This window comes from Zingiber officinale, chromosome 4A, assembly GCF_018446385.1.
Source record: "Zingiber officinale cultivar Zhangliang chromosome 4A, Zo_v1.1, whole genome shotgun sequence".
Classification (NCBI taxonomy): Eukaryota; Viridiplantae; Streptophyta; class Magnoliopsida; order Zingiberales; family Zingiberaceae; genus Zingiber; species Zingiber officinale.
In genome coordinates, this window is record NC_055992.1 from 134,026,362 (window position 1) to 134,048,600 (window position 22,239).

A 22,239-nucleotide genomic window follows, 5' to 3' on the forward strand; every position below is an offset into this window, starting at 1 on the left:
GTGATGTGAGAGAAAGTATGATTAGAGGTAATGAAGAGATAGAATGTGTGATGAGAGAAAATGAGGAAAGAGAGTGTGATGAGAGAAATTAAGAAGACAGAAAGTATGATGAGAAAAAAAGATGAAAAAGTGTGATGAGAGAGAAAACATGATGAACAAGGATGAGGAGAGAGTACGATGAGAGAAGATAAAGAGAGAGAAAATATGATTAAAGAAAATGAGGAGAGAGAGTGTGCAATGGGAGAGATTGAGAGAGAATGTATAATTAGAAAAAAGTGTGATAAGTAAAAATGATGAAAGAGAATTTGATAGGAGAGAGAGCATAAGGAGAGAGGATGAGAAGATATAAAGTATAACGAGAAAGAAAGAGTACGATAAGAAAAAAAATATGATAAGAGAAAATAACGAAAGAATTTATGATTAATGAAAATGAAGACAATGTATTATGAGAGGTTGAGAAAAAAAAATATAATAAAAAATAACAACAAGAGAAAAAAAAAATAATATAAAAGAAAAATTAAATAAATATGTTAAACATATTTTCATGGAACACTTAATTGTCAAAATTTAAAGGAGGAGATGAGTTTTGCCAAAATCTAAATTTTTAAATTTCATTCTAAACTTTTAATTTCATTTCCATCAACCAAATTAAATATAAAATTTAAGAATAAATCCTTTTCTTCGTTCCAAACTCCTAAATCAAAGCCACCTAAAATCATTTGTCCCAGTAAGTAAAATATAAATTTTTAATATATAGAAGAGTAAATAATAAATAATAATAATAGAGCAGGGTTAATAAAATTCCCAAATTCATATAACTCCCTAATACATACGATTTTTAAATTTGCATGTACCTATAGATTTTTAGACAATAAACTAAATCATAGGCTCCACGAATAAACAATTATGATGCATATAAAGATAAATAAGATCCACAAAGGCATACATATGACAAGAACATGCAATATAATTCATAAGTATCAAGATTGCTTAATCCATCAATTTGCTGTAAAATGAAGCTGCGAAATTATAAGCACTAAATGCAACTAAGAATTGAGTTTGCCATAACTCGTTACACAAACCGAACGATAGATGTTTTATCCAGCTTATTGCTGCGCACACTGCACTCTCTGAGCGCCACCATGGAAATCATCTTCATCCTCTTCGTAGGCCTCTTGCGCTTGGGTTTGCTTCCTCCGCATCTCCTCCTCGATATTAACGTCGTGCAATGTAGTCTCCTCGCATTCGTCTAGCTCCATGTCTGTCAACTGAGACGCAGACCTTGGAGGGAGGACTGCCTCGAGAGCTTTGCATTGATCCCGTGCCAGTGAATCAGGGAAGTCGACTGCAAAGTGGATGTAGAGCTTCCCCTTCATGAAGGGCCTCTGGTAGATGGGCATGCCTTCATCGTTTATCGCCTTGTATTGATCTGTCATGGCAAATTTAGTTAGCTAAGTAGCTAAAGCTTGTATTGATCTAGTGTGATAAATGCTAAAGCTTACCAGGCTTGATGACTTCCCCAGGATTTGATTTGATAAGTAGCTGCCTGCCGTCAAGGTGATTCAAAACAAACTGAAAGCCACAAAGAGCCTCGGTGAGTGACAACGAATGCTCATAAAAGAGATCTTCACCCTTACGCTTGAATTTGGGATGTTCCTTTTGCTGGAGAACAAACACAATGTCTCCGGTGACAGTATCAGGCTGCGTGCAATTTATCAGTTAAAACCATAGATTAAAAAGGGGTAATGTACACAAACATATTTAGATAATCTGGTTTAAAAAGAATGTACCGCTTCATCAGCCTCGCCAGGGAAGGAAATTTTCTGTCCATTTTGCATTCCCTTCTCAACTATCACATCCAGCACTTTCTTCTCAGGAGCAACTTTCTCACCTTTGCAGTTCGGGCAGCGATCCTTCTCATTGATCTTCTCACCAGTTCCTTTGCAATCATTGCATACATGCTGCATTTGCTGAATCATGCCCGGCCCCAGTTGACGTATACTGACCTTCATACCTGAGCCGCGGCACCCAGAGCATGTCATGGAAGCACCAGATTTCGAACCTTTGCTGCATCAGTGTAAATGATCAACATGTAGTAATCAATCCATCTTAACAGAATCCAAAACATAAAGAAAAAGGTAAGAAGCTCACCCATTGCACTTCCGGCAGATAACATTCCGTGAGAGTGATAATTTCTTTGAAATTCCATTGTAGAGATCTTCCAAGGATACCTTGAGAGGATGAATCACATCCTCCCCTTTCCTCTGCCTTCGTCCTCTGCTACTTCCTCCACCTGCACAATGACAGGATTAAGTTTTTGTCAGACTTAATAGATAATCTACTATCAACATACAGACCATTGCAATAACCGAACAAAACTTGATAACTTAGAATGCTAAGAGGTTTATTTCAAGGTTAGAAATCTCTGCCATACTACTACTAATTTTACATAAAGGCATGTTAAATATTAAAGAAAATGTGGACTTCAAATTTGAATCCATTAGAGAATCGTAAATGCAAACAAACAACATTATACACATAAAAAGAGCAACTTCATGGAAAATGATAATTATACTGAAGTTAATCCCCTCTATTCAGGATAACAGTAGCTCGAGCCAGTTTTGTCAAGCTACCAGATAATATGTAAAAAAACATACGGTCGGTTTGTCAGATCAATACCCGTGATGGAGGGATGGGTGCGTGTGTGTAGACCTGACAACGGTTCGGAACCGACGGTTCGAAACCGCTGGTTTAACGATTCCAGGTAGGTCGACCCTTAACCTTAACCACCCAAGACGGTTACGGTTCACGGTTCAGAACCGTCGGTTCACGGTTCACCACAGTTCAAAATTATTATGTTAAAAAAATTAAAAATTACAAATTAAAATTTATTGTAAAAAAGGGCTTGCACTTATTTAAGTTGCCTACATATCCCCTTAGGGTATAGGGAAATCAAAACCCACATAATTCTTTTACATTTTTATCTTTTACATTGTCACTCACTTTCATTTCCCGTTCCTGTCGTATTCGTTCCTTCAGTATCAAAATCTTCAACTTCGTCATCTGAAAGTTTCATTCCTTGGATTCTTTTCTCCGCTCTGGTCCAATCGTCCAGTAATACTTCGACTTCCAATAAGTCGGGAGACAAAGTTGATCATCGTTCATTTAATATATTACCGTCGGCACTAAACGTCTGCTCCACAGTAACAGTTGACTGGACAAGCTAACATTTCTTTGATGATCACGGAGAGGACGGGAAAACTTTGAGCCTTCTGTGACCATCACTTTAAGATATCAAAATTTCGCTATCTGCTTCATTAAAATAAATGAAGTCGTAAAATAATTCTCAAGTTCCTGTGTGCAACTTGAGAATCCTCGTGGACATTTTGTCCCTTTTTTTAATAAAAATTGTGATTTTGTAAGTTTTAAATTACTACTAGTAGTTTGTTGTATTTCAGAAACATTAATTTGTGTTTCATATTTTGCATAATATTGATTATAAATATCATATAAATAAATTCTAACATTATATATAATATTAACTAGATCAGGAGAAGAAGAATCTTTAATTGGAATTAAAGCGTCATAATATAAAGTTAACATTTCTGGTAAAACTTCTAATTTAAATCCAAGATCTAAAGCAAATACAATTAAATAAATTTCAAGAATAAAATAAAAATATTTTTCACATTTAGTTTTCATAGCTAAGATGCAGATAAAGATTCATCATTAATATATCCATTTAAAACTAATACTATATTAGAAAATTTTTCTAAAAATAATTGAACAGTGGAATAATAAATACCGAAAAGTTGTTGGGTTGCATCATTAAATACTTTTAAAATTTTACAAATACTACTACAAATATTCCATTATTGTGAAAATAAATATATATTAGTATTAATATTTTGTGCAAAAAATGAATATAATAATTCTTTATATTGAAATGAATCTTGTAATAATTGGTATATTGAATTTCAACGTGTTAGTACATCACGTGGAAATTTTTTTAGGTCTCATTCCATTAATTTAACAAAACCTATCCCATTGTTTCATTATAAATGGATGAGACCATAAATAAGGAATTGCAATTCTAATTGGTTTAATATAATTTTCTAAAATTTTTAATCCATCTTGAACACATAAATTTAACACATGGCATACACAATGAATATGAAAAAATAAACCGCCAATAATAGGTTGACAAACAAATTTTAGATCATTTATACAAGCAGTATTAGGACTAACAAACTTTTTAAAGGTTCCAAGAGTTATCGATCCAATGGCAAGTTACACCCATATATAAATGTGTTTGCCAATGATCACTCCAAATATTGGAACATAAAGAAACTTTATTATCTAATTTACTAAATTCATCAATTAAATTCTTTTTTCCTTGTTTTATTAATTTTTTAATTGTATGAGTAAGTGTAGTCCTGTTTAGCACATGGATTAAAAGATTTTTTACAAAAATCTTCACATGTACATATAGATCCAAAACTAAAAGAAAGTTGTTTTACGAAAACAAATTTAGCTAATGATTTTCTTAATTTATTATCCGAATATAAAAATAAACCAGAATAAGTACTATCGCTAGTTGAAGAAAATCTTGATAATTGCACTTGAGAACGGTCGAGTCCATATTTCGTCGGATGCTTTGTTTCTACATGTCATTTCAACGACTCATAGCCACCGCCAGCTTGGAATTTGTAGGAAGCATTGCAGTACTTACATTTTGCACACATTTCTCCCGACGGAAGAATGACTTTATCAAAATGTTTAGTAAAAATAGAAGACTTTAGAGGAGGAAGTTTCCGAAACTTAGAAGTAATTACATCGGTACTTCCTTGTGTTTCGGATGTCGAATTCGGAAGGTGCTCGATCTTATCATCGGTGGATTGAATGTTGGCGGTCCTCCTCCTGCGGATTTATTATTTCCTTTCCCTTCCGAACTCGAGATGATGCAACACTAAATCATAGCTATTGATAAAAAATGATCAAATGATCCTAACCGTTGAAAAAAATACCCAAAACTCCCCCAACCGTCCCCAACGGCTAGGAACCGCCAGTTCTAACGGCTAGGAACCGCCGGTTAACCGACGATTCAAATCGTAAAAAAAAAAATTGGTTGAACCGGGGGGTAACCGGCGGTCCGCCGGGTTTTCACCAAACAAACCAGAACAGCCCCGCAACCGGTTCGACCCAACGAACCGGGTCAACGGGCAACCGACCCATTGACCTGGTTATGGCCTGGGTTAAGTGTGGGCCAGACTTGACCCGGGATCGGGTTGCGTGTGTACCCACAACCCAATTATGAATGATATAGCATTAAAGATTAAATAGAATTCCAACAATGTTGGCAACCATCGACAATAACATTCCAAAATAGTTATAATGATCAACTTACCTCCAAAGGGGCTACCGCCAAAGAAGGACTGGAATATATCAAACGGATCATGTCCGCCGCCTCCACCACCCATTCCCTCCTTCAGGGCATCTTCACCATATTGATCATAGATCTCCCGTTTCTCAGGATCACTCAAAACTTCATAAGCCTGGGCCAATTCCTTGAACTGAAAAAAAAATAAATAATTCATCATAATTATGATTCCAAGAAAGAGATCTGAAGCAAACAATTTGCATCCATCAATAAAAAAAGGTTATGAAACAAAGCTACCAAAAAACAAAGTACTACTACAAGCAGTCATCACAGGAGCAACACATACACACACAAAATAAACTTATTTATAATTCTATTTCATTAAACCTTCGGAGTTCAAAACCAAAAAGGTTTGATTTTTTTCAATGTGTGCATCCATCAATTACAGATATTATCCTACAAAGGCACCAAAACTATGTAACTACAAGCAGTCATCAATGAACACCAACAGTCAAAAATAAGCTCGTGTGAGTGGATCCGTCAGTGATGGACGTTATCCAACAAAGCCACCAAAAAACTAGGTACAGCTACAAGCAGCCATCACAACACAACAACCCTAATTCTTTAAACCTTCCAAAACCAAAAGTTTGATTTTATTTTGGGTGTATCACCGGTGATTGTGGAGAAATAAAACTAAACCAAGACCTACAACAAAATAGGAAGGATCCCTTCTTGTTAATCACGGACCAACAGATTATTAGTTTTCCATACCTAGTGTCTGCTTCCAAAGTGATAACGACAAAGTGAAGAATCAAAACAAGACATCCAACTCACCTCTCATGTTCTGACTGAACGTGCCCTGAATTTAACATATATACATATATATATAAAAGACAATGATTTTTCAGCTACAAAATGATGAAGAAAAGGTGAATAATGGGATCCAACACAATGAGACCATAACAGATCATCTACACGCCTCTCATGATGTAAATGAAAGTAACCAAAATTTACAGACAAAATCCACAAACGCCCTTTTATCCAAATATGGTATGCAAAAAGAACACAAAAGGTACAAATTTTCCACACGGAAACCATAATTTACAAACAGAACAATAAAATCCCTTTCGTCAATAACCATAAACGAAAAATAAAATAAAATAAGCCGATAAACACGAAACAGCCACAAGTAAGATCCAGTTTAAGACGATCACTGAGCAACGAATCAATTGTAGACAATCGATTGGGGAGGACGAGCTTACCAGAGCAGATCCACTAAACTAACAAAGACAACAACATAAAATATATATTAAAAAAAAAGCTATTCCTTTTGATACCTTTTCGGGGTCGCCGCCTTTGTCGGGGTGGTTCTTGATGGCGGCCTTCCGGTAGGCCTTCTTCATATCATCCTGAGATGCGCTCTTCGGCACCCCCAAGACCTCGTAGTACCGGGTGTTGTCGCTCTTCTTCGGCACCCTCCCAAACATCTCTGCAGCGGAACTTCACACGATCGATCGATAGCACACAGATGGAAGGTGGAATCACGGGATCCCGTCACTACTCTGACGAATCGCAGCCTCGATCGACGAGGAATTGGGGGACGGAAAACCCTAGCAGGTGTGCGAGAGGACGAGTCGGGGACGGCTTTGCTGGGTATAAATAATCGTAGGGGATAAATTTTCACATAACTCCCTACTTTTCCTGATAACTTCATTCCAAAATATTTTAAATATGAAAGAAAAATAAGTATCTTTCTAAAATATAATAATAAATATATTCATACACGAAAAATTAATTAAAAACGAAATGGTCTTAAAATAAATAGTTTTTTTTTTAAATTTGATTTTTAAAAATAAGTATCAAAATAAATTGTTTTGAAAAATCTAAAAAATAAGAAGACTTTTTTTTTAAAAAAAAAATTAAATGTTTTTATTTTAAAAAATATGTTATCTAAAAAAATCAAAATAGATATCAATGGCTCTCAAGTCAATTGATTGACTTTTTAAGTCAACAAATTAAGGTGTTAGTTGACCGAGTCGATTGTATTCGTAATAAAAACTTTCTATTAGCTCAAAATCATATCCACTTGACTTTCTAATAAAAAATTCCTTTAATCAGTTAGTATTTAGGCACCGTCATCAACTAATGCGAAGATTTATAACTTGATGACAAAAGATGAATATGTACATCCTGAACGTCCTCGTCAATTCGTCCCAGGATCAATACTGAGAAGGTAAATCACGGACAATTATTAACATTTGAAAAAATGACTAGCACATAAGAGAGACATTTATCTCGACAAAACTCCAGGATCGTGGAGCTAGCTTACCTCGAAGACCAAATCGCTTCACCCCTTTCGTGGGTGAAACTCTCAGAAACACATGATCACCAATGGGGAACTCCAGGGGTCTCCGTCTCTGATCAACATAACTCTTCTGACGGTCCTGAGCCTCTGGCATCGTCCGTCTGATAGTATGAACTAACTCTGCCTCCTGCTGAGCTCTCTGAGGTCCTAACAGCTGGACCTCCCCAACCTCCTCCCAGAGGATGGGTGTCCGACAAGGCCTACCATACAACGCCTCAAACGGTGCCATCTGGATAGCCGAATGATAGCTGTTGTTGTAGGCGAACTCCACTAATGGCAGGTGGTCCTCCCAACTGCCTCCGAAATCCATAACGCAAGACCTCAGCAAGTCCTCCAAAGTCTGAATGGTCCGCTCTGACTGCCCATCTATCTGCGGATGGAATGCCGTACTGAAACGAAGCTGTGTGCCCAAGGCCTGCTGCAGACTCTGCCAGAATCGGGACGTGAACCGTGAGTCTCTATCTGATATGATGCTCAAAGGAACACCATGTAATCTAATAATCTCACGACAGTATAACTCTGCTAATCGATCCAGAGAATCAGTCTTCCGGATCGCTAGAAAGTGTGCGGATTTGGTTAATCGATCAACGATTACCCAAATCGCATCATGGCCTCGTCGAGTCCTAGGCAGTCCTACCACAAAATCCATAGTAATATGCTCCCACTTCCACTCTGGAATAGGGATCCTCTGAAGTAAACCAGCAGGTCTCTGGTGCTCAGCCTTCATCTGCTGACAGACAAGACATCTGGCTACAAACTCCGCGATGTCTTTCTTCATACCGTTCCACCAATAGGAACGCCTCAAATCACGATACATACGAGTCCCACCTGGGTGGATAGTAAATCTAGAACGATGAGCCTCCTGAAGTAACTCCTCCATGACCGGGTGAGACTGAGGTACACATAATCTGCCTCGGAAATAAACAATCCCCTCATCGTCTCGTGTAAACTCAGTCTGCTGTCCGGAAGCTATCTGGCTGCTAATGAACTGTAAATGCTAATCTCCGGCCTGGGCCTCTCGAATCCTCATCCTGATCGACGACTGAGCAACCATGGTAACAAGAATACCCTGCTCAGTCCGTCCCTGCTCCTCAAGGCCCAACTCGACGAATCCCTAAATCAAGTCCGTGACTGTAAATCGATGACAAGCTAAAGTCCCTCTGGACTTCCTGCTCAGTGCATCAGCAACCACATTAGCTTTACCCGGATGGTAGCTAATAGTACCATCATAATCCTTCAGGAACTCCATCCATCTCCTCTATCGGAGATTGAGTTCCTTCTGAGTGAAAATATATTTGAGACTCTTATGATCAGTAAGAATCTCAAAAGTAATACCATAAAGATGATGTCACCAAATCTTCAAAGCGAAGATAATAGCAGCTAGCTCTAAATCATGTACTGGGTAGTTCTTCTCATGCTCCTTCAACTGACGAGAAGCATAGGAGACTACCCTACCGTGCTGCATCAAAACAGCGCCCAAGCCCTGAAGAGATGCGTTTGTGTAAAGTACAAATCCGTCATCACCAGAAGGTAAAACCAAGACTGGTGCATATACTAATCTCCGCTTCAGCTCCTGGAAGCTGGTCTCACAAGTCTCTGACCACGTGAACTTCACGCCTTTCCTAGTCAGACGTGTCAATGGCATAGCAATGCTGGAGAAACACTCGACGAATCGTCGGTAATATCCAGCCAAGCCCAAGAAACTACGGATCTCCTGGACTGACTTCGGCTGCTCCCAGCTAGTGATAGCCTCGATCTTCTGAGGATCTACAGAAATACCTCGGCTAGACACCACATGTCCTAGAAAACCAACTGAGGAAAGCCAAAATGCACACTTGCTGAACTTCGCATACAGATGATGTCGTCGAAAAGTCTCCAAGACTATGCGAAGGTGCTGCGCATGTTCCTCCTCGGAACGTGAATAGATCAATATGTCATCGATAAACACAATCACAAACTGATCTAAATACTCCAAAAAGATATGGTTCATCAAATCCATAAATACTGCAGGAGCATTGGTAAGCCCAAATGACATTACCAAAAACTCGTAATGTCCGTATCTGGTGCGGAATGCTGTCTTCTGAATATCAGAATCTCTGACTCTCAGCTGATGATATCCAGACCGCAGATCAATCTTAGAATACACTGATGTATCTCTAAGCTGATCAAATAAATTCTCAATCCGTGGCAAGGGGTACTTATTTCTGATAGTCACTGCATTCAGCTGCCTATAATCGATGCACAACCTCAGAGTACCATCCTTCTTCTTGACGAATAGTACAGGAGAACACTAAGGCGGCATACCGTGGGGTTCTCCACAAGGACACTGGAATACTCCTGCCCGTGCATGCCTTAAGCAGCTGCTGCAGGGGAAGCTGTCCTCTGGTGACTATGCGAAAATTGGGCTTTTGGCCAACCTCGCTGAGTCCCGGACTAACCAAACTGTCCCCCCGGAACAGAAACTCCGGAAGCTACATGCTGAGCCTTTAGCGAACAGCCTCGACTCAAATGTCCAGGCAGTTTGCAATAATAGCAAACTGACTATCCCAGAGTACATGCAGAGATAATGTGATCTCGAGACCCGCATCGGGTGCAGTGAGAGTCACCGATGGGCTGTTTCCAGTTCTGCTGAGAAGACCGGGAACGTCCTGATGCAGAGCGTCCTGACTTATGGGGTCAGCCAGATGACCCAGAAGTACTCTGACCCGTCTGAGTGCGACTGCTCTGCTGCTGTCCAGTAGTCTGTGGCTGCTAGATCTGTCCGGAAGTCCGATCAGTCTGCTTCCTATTCTTGTCCACATTCGCTCTCGAATGAGCAGACTCAATCATAAGAGCTCTATCCATTAGCTCTGTGTATGATAAACTACCAAAATCGGTAATCTTCACCTGAAGATGCCCTTCCAATCCCTGGACAAACTAGAGCATACGAGATCTGCCCTCGGCAACCAACTCAGGACAGAATCTAGCCAACCGATTAAATTCGGCATTATACTCCATCACTGAACGGTTATTCTGCCGAAGACTCAGGAAATTCCGCCGACGTGTCATCTAATACACACGGGGAAAATACTGACTCTCAAATGCCTCCCTAAATGTCGTCCAGGTAATATGTTGCTCGCCTATAATCGAGCATTGCGTGTCCCACCAGATCTCTGCCTCATCTCGTACCTCAAGTACACAGTAATAGGCACGACTGGAGGGGTGTCGGGTATACTGAAGGTGATACCACTAGTGGTACAATCGAGGTAGATACCTCTGATGTCGAAACCGTCGGGGTCTTATAATCCAACGTGTCTATAATATCCTAACGAGTTTGTCCCTGACGGGCAAGCTCGACCCTAGCAGATCTCTCTGGAGACTCTATCTCCGGAGAATCTATCGCCCTCTTACGGGGGCGACCACGTCTCGGTACTGAAATACATGTATGTGTCATATCTGTAAACAAAATGTTACCCAGATATCACTACAGGTATAAGAACTATAAAATTACCTAATTTACCTATTTGCCGCCTGGAGATGTCCTGTCGCTGCTTAACCCCAAATAGAACCTCGTCACAATGCCTCGGAATTCCGAAACGAGAAAATCGACGGAAATCCGGACAAATCCAAAAATACCGAGAAAGGCTCACGAAAGTAAGCATCGTAAATCCGAAACCCGACAAGTAGGTATCGCAAAACTTTGCTCTGATACCAAATAAATTGGTATCAGATAAAATCCCAAAAATCCAGAATGCCTAGCAAGTATCATAACCTGCTCTGATACCAAATAAATTGGTATCAGATAAAAAGAAAATACAGAGCATCGTAACCCATGCTCTGATACCAAAAATATTGTCACAGATATAAATGTGCTAGCCACTATACCATCCCAAGGGGACGTGAAAATTTATGACTTGAGTTGATGGATAGAAGACTTGTCTTTCATGCAAAGCTCCAGTGTTGCAACCTATGTCGATCTCTCTAGTCCAAAAGTCTGTGACTCCAACTCCATCAAACTCCTAGCTCCATCCAAACCAAGCCTCCGACGCTCGAGTTACATTCACCGGTGAACGAGCTCCATGAACTCAAAAGATCGCCAAACCATAAGAACACGGCCAAGCCCAACCACAAGAAAACATAACATTCGATCGTAAAGTTACGAACAACATCAACACAATCAACATCCTTCTCAATTAGACTAAATCTTAGATTTCGAAGAAAACCCTTCACATTTTTTTTTTCCATGCAAACAAATATAAGCAAACCTTCTCAACAGTCAAAACACTCACCAATCTATTTTTTCACATATAAAAAAAGATGAGTGAATAATTATTTTGGATGAAACTCAACCGAACTGGCCAATTCAATTGGTTAAACCGGAAAACAGAGGTCAGTCGGGTTAACCGGTCCGTCCGAGTTTGAAAACACTAATTTTTTCATACAATCGAATCCAAGATAACTTAGAACAGTGTACAGAAAGAGGAACAGTGGCAAGAGGAATACAAATAAGTTCAAGTCTCAGAAATTAGCAGTTATTCGTTGATAGCGTGATCACCTTCAAGGAGAGCATCCGCAGCGGTATCCAAGTCGTTCGGAAAGAAGACCCTACAAAATCAAGGTCAGTAAAGGCATTCACCAGGTTGCATTGTATATGTAGTTGTGTTTTGTTGAAGAGAAAGAAAAGAAAAAGAAATTTTCCAAGTCGACTTGTATCTGGCTCGATAGGCATATTGATTGCTTGATAATTCAGTGAATCTAAAGCTTCGGATCATCAATGGGACTTTAACTGTATAAGAATCACGTAAGGTTGTGAGACAACCATCATTTGGAAAAAAAAAATATATCTGGGATTAATGCCGGTTAAATCGGTCTAAAAATTGATAAGCCAATACCAACTTGCCACGTGGAAGAACAGATAGTTAGGAGCCAACTACCCAACAGTTCAACCGAGACGCATGCTTACACACAAGTAAACTTGACATCACAATAGCTCTCGAGGCCTATAAAAGAGGAACTCAGGGATACACAGAGGGAGATTCTATCGCAATTAAAAAGTATGTGATAACTTGAATTTCTGAGGCAACCTTCCACATACGCAGTCGCCTTTCAAAACTGAAACTTCCTCAGATGAACTGCACTACTTAGATTAGAGTTGGATTTGTCGAAGAGGAATTAGATCCTACCTAATGCATTGACAGGTTCTTGACTCAAGCAAGGACAGGAAACTTCATATTAGTAGAAGGCATCATAAGTTCATAATATTCGATGGTCAGATGTTTCTAGATAAACTTCCCCAAGTAAATTGATTTAATAGGGCTAATAATCATCGGTAGCTGGAAAAAAACATCTTCAAAGTAATAAGAACGGAGATAAGAAGTATGTTAAATCTTCAAGGAGAGAATTAGCCAAGATGTTTAGAACCATGTGTTTCTTATGTTTCAATAATTTGGGTCAAAATTACCTGCAAGTGTTGTGGTACAAAACTTTGCTCAATCGGTTTATTTCCCCAATACCTTTGGCACCAGCAACCACCTCAAGAACTTGCCTAGGAAGCGAAGATTCATCAATTCTAGAGAAAGCAATCAGATAATAGAAAAGAAAGATTTAACTGAAAGGCATTAAGGGTAGTGTTTGGTTCACGAATAGCTACTCTTATGTCTTACGAATTTTCATGGAGCAAGAATACTTTTGTTTGATTATAAATATCAAATTCTTATCAAATTTAAATCGACTAATGATCCTTCCTTATTGCTTTACACCATTTCAAGGAACATCTATCTATTCATACGATATTCCAATCTATAAGAATATCTACTACTCTATTGAATTCTCCAAGAAACATATTTTGAACATACAGGCGGATTAAATGGGAGCAAGTAGGACAGACCAAGTAACAAATAGGAATGACAATGATCCATCTACGTTTCCACTCCACGAACAAAACAAATGAATGCATATTCCTTATTTTATCGCCTATCAATTTTAAGGAATAACTATTCTATCCTTACCAATGCCATAATGTGAATCAAATGTCATGTAGAAGAGTTTTTTTCCTTCCTTTTTTGTTATCATCACTATGTAGTGAAAATATAATGGGGACATATAATAAATCAAATTGAGAGAAGACGCCTTTAGTTATGTAAAAAATATGCAATAAAATAAAGGAAAGGCTCGATTATCTACAAGTGTAATGGAACTTCAGCTAAAAAGTTAAAGAGCAAAAATTCAAGCAGAGGGGTGCCTTCCATAAACCGTAAAGTAGGCATAAAGTAGGCTGGTCAAACAAGATTAGGCAAGAGATTAAATAGAGGTACCATAATGGAATCAAATTGTTAATTTTAGCAAGTATAATTAAGGAAATTGTCTTTTTCAAATCATAAGGGGATTGGATAAAGACAATATCAGTACTAGATATTTTCTAAATAAAAGGAATTTAGAAATAGAGTATACACTATCTATGCAGGAGGTTAGAAATCTTACTGCTGACCTTACACCACCCCATAAGCCATAATCATAGTTAAATTGAAAATTTTTGATGCCAACATGGAATTGTAGCTTCTTTAGAAAACAAATGTATGATGCGTCTGATCTTGATGTATGCCTTCTTAGTTCAACCAACTTAGAGCCAAATTGGTTGCTGAAAGAATTTGAAAAAAAAAGAATAATATTCAATTACCTCACGAAACAAGGTTCATTCCGACCTTTCACGGCAGAATCAGGATCATATTTCTCCTTCTTCTTAGAGGGCCAATTTGATTTTACAAACTGCATTCCGGCATGAGTGCTTCTAATTTCACAGTAAGGGGAATCTGTCTCTATCATCATTCTCTCAACTGGAATACCACACAACGCATCAAGATTTTCATGTGTCTTGAGAGAGCAGCCATTGATGCCTATGGTCAGGACAAATAAGAGATAAGGATGTTACTACCTTGTAAGTTCCAAGAAAATTGTTGAATCTGAGAACAATTTTACACCATTCTCTCTCTCTCTCTCTCTCTCTCTCTCTCTCTCTCTCTATATATATATATATATATATATATATATATATATAAATGAAAATCAGAATAAAACTTTAAATTACAACTATGTGGATATTTATAATGTGAAACAGGAAATAATGCGACACTAGAGGACTATTAAGCTACCGAGAGTAAAGAAAGAAATACTAAATTTAAAAGATCAAATAGGACGGCTATTTATTAGATGATCACAAAAAAACTTCAGTTCTGACATAATGCTAGAACTAGTTGTAAATTAAGTGCTAAAAGAACACATAAATTTGGTTATCACCAATAAAAAGGTTCTCAAATGCCAAGAGCTTATTGCATTCTTCTGCACTTCCCGTAAATGAATGAGCAACACCAGCAATGAACCTGTCAAAATAGCATATATGTCAGTCATGCCCATGATAATCACATAATGCGTGATGAAAAGAAATTCTAAAAGAAGGCATTTAGCAGTTGAAAAGACTGTATATTTGCAGAAATAGGCATAATAACTTAGTAAAAAAGTCACTCAATAGTTCCTTTAAACAAGCGTTAATTTAAACTTAAATCAAATTTTAGAAGTTCGTAGAAATTTTATAGGATAGAATAGAATGCGAACAGAACATGAAGAGATCATGAGGAATTAATTAATGTTGTTGAAAGACTTATGTATCCTTCCGTGAGTAAAGTCTATTTAAACAAAACCATACCCTTTTGAAACATGTCTTAATAACATAGTTCATTTGGCAAAAAAAAAGTTGGGAATAAATGTCAGCAAGAGAAAAAGCAGTCAGTGGACACAAATGTAAAAGTGATTATGTAGCTATGGTGGGGTACCTTTCCTTGTTCCGCTTAAGAATATCGCAGAAGTCTTCAGCAGCAGCACGCATATGCAAAAACATAGGCAACTTTACAGCTTCTGCCAGTTCAAATTGCCTTTCAAAGTATCTAATGGAAATAATGACAACTATTATCATGTTCTCGTAAGCCAATAGTTCCAAATATTGCATGTCAATAATTGAAGTTTTAAGCATACTTCTTCTGTACTTCAGCAGGGCAAAAGTGAAGCCTGTCATAATCCAGTCCACATTCTCCAATCGCCACCACCTACATTCAATAAAGGCATTTTTTATTAAAAAAACAACTGATGCATTAGAAATAGCAACAATGAACCTAAAACATCCATACTACTCCCACTGTAAAGTTGAACGTCAAAGGTTAGATAAGTAGTATGATGCTGTAAGCTGCCATGTTAGTTTCACTAGTCATATTGATGCTTCCCTCCCTTACAATAGCTAGAAATACGCTTTTAGTAAGTCATTATTCTTTTCTTTCCTTTTCTAACTGGTGAAGCAGTAGCTGTATCTGTAAACTACTAAAGAAATTTTGTTAAATTTATCTAAACACCACATGAAACAGAGAAATAAGGGGTGCCCAGGATTCCATTGGTATATGAGCTTTAACATTTGCACCTCCTAACTACCAAGAACCGCAACAAAAGCAGAACCTAAGATGTGAGAAAGAAGCCACTGCAATAAGTCAATAATAATTCAAGTTCAGTAAGGCACGGACTAAGCTTAGCACTACCGTAACGACTTGGAACGCTAAACAAAGACAAAGGCTAAAGTCTAAGATAAAGACAGCACAAGCTGATTTACAGATGGTCAATTGAATAGCACAATTACAGAATTAACATGGGTAACAACTCGGCCAGATGGGCTTTAATTAGTACATGATCTAACTGTAGGTGTGCATATGGCTGTGACTCAGAGAGAACAACACAATCTATATAACCATGTTCCTACCTCATCAATCAAAACATTATGCAGTTCAAGCAAACTGACAGCACAAAAATATGTTATTTGAAGTGTACCTTGCCTTTCTCAATGCCCTCCCGAGCTAAAGACACAAGCGCCTGGAAATATTGGTCAGGGTCCCCACTGTCTTCAAATTCCTGACAGATAATCAATTATTAACTAGAATATCACCATAAGGTAACCTTGCACTCATGCAGTTGAGCAGATTAACCACCTTACATCTAGTAGGATGCACACCGACCGTACAATAGAGGCGTCCTTCATAACATGAGCGGTAGCCAATCTTAGTAAACATTAAAACAAACAACTAATGTGCATTCGCATTGCTCAAATAGACACTCAGGGAAGGAAAAACGATCCAACCATCAGTTTCTGCGATAGCGAGGGCCTCCTTTGATTCATGAAGTGATCCCCCTGTGACCTACCACGAAAGGGAATGACCAAAAAAAAAAAAAAAGAAAAATAAAAAATGAACTTTTTTTTATTTGCGAACACAAGTAAATAAAGGACACGAAAGAAGAAGCATCACAATGATCCGATCGACTCCGGCGCTCCACGCACGAGCTAACACGGTGGGGATATCAGCGGCGTGGCACTGCCGGCCATTGTAGATCCCTTTAAACATGCTGTCTGCAGGAGAACCGAAAGCTTGAGTGCGAAAGCAACAAAAAGGTGTGGTGATTTTTACCACATTGAGGAAGGTATTGAACCTGTGAAGTTGACGGCTATGTCTGCTTTGCGTCTCGATCGATTCCGACGACAGGAAAGGGGAGACGTTAGTAAAAATTGAGTAAAAAAGATTGATCGATCCTCTGGAACCGAAAGAAGTAGTTTGGGAAGCGGACTTGCCGATCATCCTGACGGAGGAAGACATCGACGCCGTGGCGAATTGCAAGGAATCGAAGAGTAGAAGGCGGCGAGATGGTTCCGTCGAGTTTAAGCTTCTGTGGTTTGAATTGGGGGAAACTGTAAGATGGAATCCATCGATTTTTTAAATTAATTTAATTATGTAAAATATTTGAAAAGGTTTAGGTTAGGTTAGTCGAGTCATTCAAATGGATCAAACGAGTTAAGCTAGATGAGTAGTAAGATAGGTAAGCGAATTGATCTAGCCTAATGAGTCTGGAGCTATCTAGTTGGGCAAGTTCATCAAACAATTTAGGCTAGTGAATTGATCTCGTTCAACAAGATGGAGTTATCCGATTGCGGAACACGTCGTGCTGATAGCAATTCGATAATTGATCGGATCATAAACACTCTTAAAATATCTATCTAATTAATTTCTTCATTAGTTAATAATTATCTCTTGAAATTATCTAAAAATATATAAATATTAAAAAAATACTAATACATAGCTACTACACAATTTATCTCTCTTTAAGTTAATTAAAAAAATAATAATCGCACTGATTATGTTTTATATCGCTTTCATACAAAAATAATCCGAAATTTAAAAGGTTATTTTTTATTCGAAAGTTTATCCCTAAAAATAATTTAATAAAATTATTTTTATATAAACCTGATGACTTTTCGAAATAAAAAAAAGATAAGACACGAAGAATATTTCAGCAAAAATATATAAAAATAACTTAAAAAAAATAATATGTGAACTTTTTTTTTTCAATTCATGTAAGGAAATTATATGTGTATTCGACTCAATTTTTAAATAAATTGGACTAATTAAATATAATTGAATTGAATTAACAAAAATTTTAAAACTAAATCAATTAAATTTAAATTTTATTTAATTAATTATATTTTTTAATAAAAGTTAATTTTTTTAAAAAATAATAGAAACCGAATTAATCGGTTAATTGAATTTTATAAAAAATTTACTCCATAATTGATCAGATCTCTTAAAATATCTATTTAATAAATCTCTCTTTAAATAAATAATAATCACAGGAATTATGCTTTATATCAGTTTCATAAAAAATAATCCGAAATTTAAAAAGATATTTTTTTATTTGAAAGTTTATCCAAATTTGTTTATTTAAAATTATTATCGATTTAGCTGTTGACTTTTCAAATGAAATAAAAAAGATAAGATAACATTTCAGCAAAAATAACTTATAAAAAAAAAAAGAAGAAGAAGATAGAAGTTGAGTATAGCTACTATAAATATACTACTTCATTCAACTGATCACTCACTCGTTCACTCCCCATTCAATACCTCTCTTTGTTTTTTTTCATCTTCATCTTCTCCGATATATCCATTCGTTAGCTTTTGCTATGGCGGGTGGACATGTCATCCCCGTGGGCGAGACGAAGATCTACCCCGGAAGATTGACATCCTACGCTTTGTTCGCTTGCATGGTGGCTTCCTTTGGCGGTCTCATCTTCGGCTACGACATTGGAATATCCGGTGATAATCTACTGATATTCTTAAACTCGATCGATTTGGCTTAACTTGACTCCACTTGATCTGATCTGATCTGATCTGATTCACTTGTTTATGGAATTAATTAAGGTGGAGTGACATCTATGGACACGTTCTTGTCCAAGTTCTTTCCGAAGGTGCTAGAGAAAGAGAAACACGTCGTCGACAGCAACCAGTACTGTCAGTTCAATAGCGTGCTGTTGTCGACCTTCACCTCCGTCCTTTACTTCGCCGCCTTCGTGTCCTCTTTCTTCGCATCCTCAATAACCAGACGCCTCGGCAGGAAGATCACCATGGTCGGCGGCGGTCTCATCTTCCTCGTCGGAGCCATCGTCAATGGCGTCGCTGCCAACGTCCTCATGCTGATCGTCGGCCGCATCTTCCTAGGCCTCGGCGTCGGATTCTCCAGCCAGGTCAGTCGCTCGCTTTAATTTTTTCATCATATCCTTCGCCGGAGTTGGGGATTTATTTATTTAGTAGCTTAATTACCAGTCTTTTTCTTTGGATTGATCTCAGGCGGTGCCACTGTACCTGGCCGAGATGGCTCCGATGAAGATCCGAGGCACTCTCAACATCAGCTTCCAGATGATGATCACCGTCGGAATATTCGTGGCGCATCTGGTGAACTACGGCACCTCCAATATCAACGGCGATCTGGGGTGGCGGCTCAGCCTGGGCCTCGCCGCCGTGCCCGCCATCATCGTCACCGTCGGTGCCTTCTTCCTCCCCAATACGCCCAACTCAATGATCGAGCGCAACCAAACCGACAAGGCCAGGACCATGCTCCGAGAAATCCGCGGGACGGACGACATCGACCTCGAGTACGAGGACCTCGTCGCCGCCAGCAAGCAATCTCAGGCGATCAAGGATCCGTTCAAGACTTTGCTCGGGAGGAAGTACAGGCCTCAGCTGGTGATGTCCATCGTCATCCCCAGCCTCCAGCAGCTCACCGGAATCAACGTCGTCATGTTCTATGCGCCCGTCCTGTTCAAGACCATCGGCTTCGGCACCCAGGCCTCGCTCATGTCCGCGGTCATCACCGGCTTCGTCAACCTCGTCTCCACCTTCATTTCCGTCCTCACGGTCGACCGCTTCGGCCGCCGTATTCTCTTCCTCGAGGGCGGTGTCCAGATGACCATCGCCCAAATCATCGTCGGAACACTCATCGGCTGGAAGTTCGGCACCACCGGCACGGGCTATATCCCCAAGACCTACGCCATCTTCATCGTCATCTTCATCTGCATCTTCGTCTCCGCCTTCGCATGGTCGTGGGGCCCGCTCGGATGGCTAGTGCCTAGCGAGATCTACCCCTTGGAAGTCAGGTCGGCGGCACAGAGCATCACCGTGTCTTGTAACATGTTCTGGACGTACGTCATCGCCCAGATCTTCCCGCCAATGCTCTGTTCCTTCAAGTTCGGCCTCTTCTACTTTTTCGCTGCATGGGAGGTGATCATGACCGTCTTCGTATACTGGCTCCTGCCTGAGACTAAGGGAATTCCAATCGAGGAGATGCAAACCGTCTGGAAGAGCCACTGGTTCTGGGCCAAGTACGTGAACGACGACAATGTCGATTCAGGACACGTGGAGATCTCCAACGTCTCGGTCTAGTATTAGGGTTTGATTTTTTTTTTTTTTCCTATTTCAAGGTTTCTGTAATAACTAGGGTTATGGGTGTTGGTCTTTATTGACTTTTTTCAATAGTTTAAAATCGGTCTTTACTTTTTATAGTTTCTCTTTCGTTGTTAAGAGCTCTGTTTGTTTGAAGTATCCTATACTATATTCCAACCAGGATTAGCTTATGAACCCCAGATTCCGACTTTTACTTCTAGGACAGGTGCGATTTCATTCAGCCATTTGCTTTCAGTGAGGTCCTCTCCTCTTAGCCAATTCACTTATAAAGACAGGGGATGTCGTGAAAGTAGAAGTTTCAGATCGAAAGTAGAAGTTTCAGATCTTAGTTTAGGCGAGTAAGCATTTAATTTATAGCTGACTTATTGAGCAGTCTTTCATCCTCGTCGGATATTCATGTTTCTTCTTTTTGTCTTCTGAATGGGATCTTGCCTTTTGTGTCTTCATGGGGATATCTTGTCTTCCTCAAATATAATATACCATTAGGCTGAGGTGAGACTTAGGAAACAAACAGGACTACAGGAGTCAATTCATTTAGTGAGCTGATCGGGTGTAATGATAGGGTATTTATCAAATATACATTCATGTATGCATTTCTTAAGCTCACCTCTTTTGCCTTCTTTGTCTTCCATTTTATTACGCTGCAGATGATAGATACTAGCCCTATGGATTCTTTTGCCTTATTTGTCTTCCTCAATTCTATATGAGATATAGTTCTTCTCCAACTTCTTTCCATGGTCTAATAATTTTATATGGTATATTGCATTTATATTAAATATGTATTTTATTAAATGTTGAATCTGTGCTTATTAAGTTGAAGTTGAAATGCTTTTTAGAACCTAAAGGGTGTCTTGTTTCACTTTGACTTTTAGATAGTCCAATGTGAAGTGACCACTGAAGCAAGAAAAGACGGACGAGACTACTGCATTGATCCAATGATTGCATAGCGACCTAAGATTGCATAGCACTGCTAAGCAGAGTCTCTCTGGCACAAGACTAATGCATTGTGCATAGCGCTGCTAATGAATATCTCTGGCTAAGATTGCATAGCGCTGCTAAGCAGAGTCTCTCTGGCACAAGACTAATGCATTGTGCATAGCGCTGCTACTAAGTATCTCTGGCTTTGATCAGCAGAGGCAAGCAATCAGAAGACAGTCGGGACAAGTGCGAAGCGGGAAAGGATAGCAGCGAGGAGTGGAGCTAAGCTAACTCGAACAGCCGGGAGACGGGAGATGATCAAGTACAGCGGAATGCGAGGCAAGTCTAGTAGCAAGCAAAGCGAGGTGCTCACTGATATGACGCCTAATGATAGGGGACATGACAGTTATAAGTCAAGGGGACGTGTCAATCATAAATCAAAAGGACGTGTCAATCAGAAGTCAAGGGGATATAACAGTCAACAGTCAAGGGGATGTGATAATCAGTCAACATACAGGGTGGGACCACTGGAGGATAGGTTATCCTGCATGAAAAGCTAGGGCGGAGCCTACTGGTTTGGAAATCAGATCTACAACGTAACGCGCGATCAAGCCAAAGCCCGATCTGTCTTCCCTGGTCAGGTTTCCTCCAGTTAGCCCGCATAAGTAGACTTATCATTCCCGGTCAGGTAAGAAGCATGATAACAGGAAGAAGGAGGGCTTTGGTTGCTCCCTTCTCTCGACCCAGTATGACTAGGGCTGCCTTATTCCTTCCCGGACTGG

General features: G+C 39.0%; 3 protein-coding genes across 11 annotated transcripts; 1 reads left to right on the top strand and 2 right to left on the bottom strand.

The window, feature by feature from the left end:
• Nucleotides 1–897: 897 nt before the first annotated feature.
• LOC121971336 (dnaJ protein homolog) lies at nucleotides 898–7,023 on the bottom strand. Its single transcript, XM_042522541.1, has 6 exons — nucleotides 6,718–7,023; nucleotides 5,408–5,573; nucleotides 2,152–2,293; nucleotides 1,791–2,067; nucleotides 1,503–1,701; nucleotides 898–1,429 (listed from the first exon to the last, which is right to left on the bottom strand). Exons 1-6 carry the CDS (start codon nucleotides 6,865–6,867, stop codon nucleotides 1,107–1,109), a joined length of 1,257 nt encoding a protein of 418 aa, XP_042378475.1. The 5' UTR covers nucleotides 6,868–7,023; the 3' UTR covers nucleotides 898–1,106.
• A 4,973-nt stretch (nucleotides 7,024–11,996) lies between these two features.
• Nucleotides 11,997–17,515, bottom strand: LOC121971337 (putative deoxyribonuclease TATDN1). 9 transcript variants are annotated; one of them, XM_042522544.1, is made up of 12 exons: nucleotides 17,380–17,515; nucleotides 17,241–17,261; nucleotides 17,060–17,160; nucleotides 16,894–16,944; nucleotides 16,750–16,788; nucleotides 16,587–16,667; nucleotides 15,750–15,820; nucleotides 15,551–15,661; nucleotides 15,018–15,100; nucleotides 14,401–14,617; nucleotides 13,186–13,269; nucleotides 11,997–12,329 (listed from the first exon to the last, which is right to left on the bottom strand). In XM_042522544.1, the coding sequence occupies exons 1-12, from the start codon at nucleotides 17,402–17,404 to the stop codon at nucleotides 12,257–12,259; spliced, it is 957 nt and encodes a 318-aa protein (XP_042378478.1). In that variant the 5' UTR covers nucleotides 17,405–17,515; the 3' UTR covers nucleotides 11,997–12,256. The 9 variants fall into 9 exon arrangements, with proteins under 9 accessions (XP_042378478.1, XP_042378476.1, XP_042378477.1 ...); XM_042522542.1 differs by having other exon boundaries at nucleotides 16,745–16,813; XM_042522543.1 differs by having other exon boundaries at nucleotides 16,745–16,788; nucleotides 16,894–16,951.
• A 1,199-nt stretch (nucleotides 17,516–18,714) lies between these two features.
• Nucleotides 18,715–20,616, top strand: LOC121973693 (sugar transport protein MST7-like). The gene is made up of 3 exons (XM_042525079.1): nucleotides 18,715–18,895; nucleotides 19,001–19,323; nucleotides 19,427–20,616. Exons 1-3 carry the CDS (start codon nucleotides 18,763–18,765, stop codon nucleotides 20,516–20,518), a joined length of 1,548 nt encoding a protein of 515 aa, XP_042381013.1. The 5' UTR covers nucleotides 18,715–18,762; the 3' UTR covers nucleotides 20,519–20,616.
• The last annotated feature ends 1,623 nt before the right edge of the window (nucleotides 20,617–22,239 follow it).

What these genes read in the sequence shown, in the direction of transcription:
- LOC121971337 (XM_042522542.1), bottom strand. Translation starts at nt 17,404, where the DNA reads ATGTCTTCCTCCGTCAGGATGATCG. An exon ending in TGCATCCTACTAGATGTAAG is followed by an intron (nt 16,668 to 16,744) that starts GTGGTTAATCTG and finishes ATTATCTGTCAG; the next exon opens with GAATTTGAAGACAGTGGGGA. An exon ending in CTTAAGCGGAACAAGGAAAG is followed by an intron (nt 15,101 to 15,550) that starts GTACCCCACCAT and finishes CTATTTTGACAG; the next exon opens with GTTCATTGCTGGTGTTGCTC.
- LOC121973693 (XM_042525079.1), top strand. Translation starts at nt 18,763, where the DNA reads ATGGCGGGTGGACATGTCATCCCCGTGGGCGAGACGAAGATCTACCCC. An exon ending in CTACGACATTGGAATATCCG is followed by an intron (nt 18,896 to 19,000) that starts GTGATAATCTAC and finishes GAATTAATTAAG; the next exon opens with GTGGAGTGACATCTATGGAC. An exon ending in GCGTCGGATTCTCCAGCCAG is followed by an intron (nt 19,324 to 19,426) that starts GTCAGTCGCTCG and finishes GATTGATCTCAG; the next exon opens with GCGGTGCCACTGTACCTGGC.
- LOC121971336 (XM_042522541.1), bottom strand. Translation starts at nt 6,867, where the DNA reads ATGTTTGGGAGGGTGCCGAAGAAGAGCGACAACACCCGGTACTACGAG. An exon ending in AAGGCGGCGACCCCGAAAAG is followed by an intron (nt 5,574 to 6,717) that starts GTATCAAAAGGA and finishes TTTTTTTTTCAG; the next exon opens with TTCAAGGAATTGGCCCAGGC. An exon ending in TGGCGGTAGCCCCTTTGGAG is followed by an intron (nt 2,294 to 5,407) that starts GTAAGTTGATCA and finishes GTCATTGTGCAG; the next exon opens with GTGGAGGAAGTAGCAGAGGA.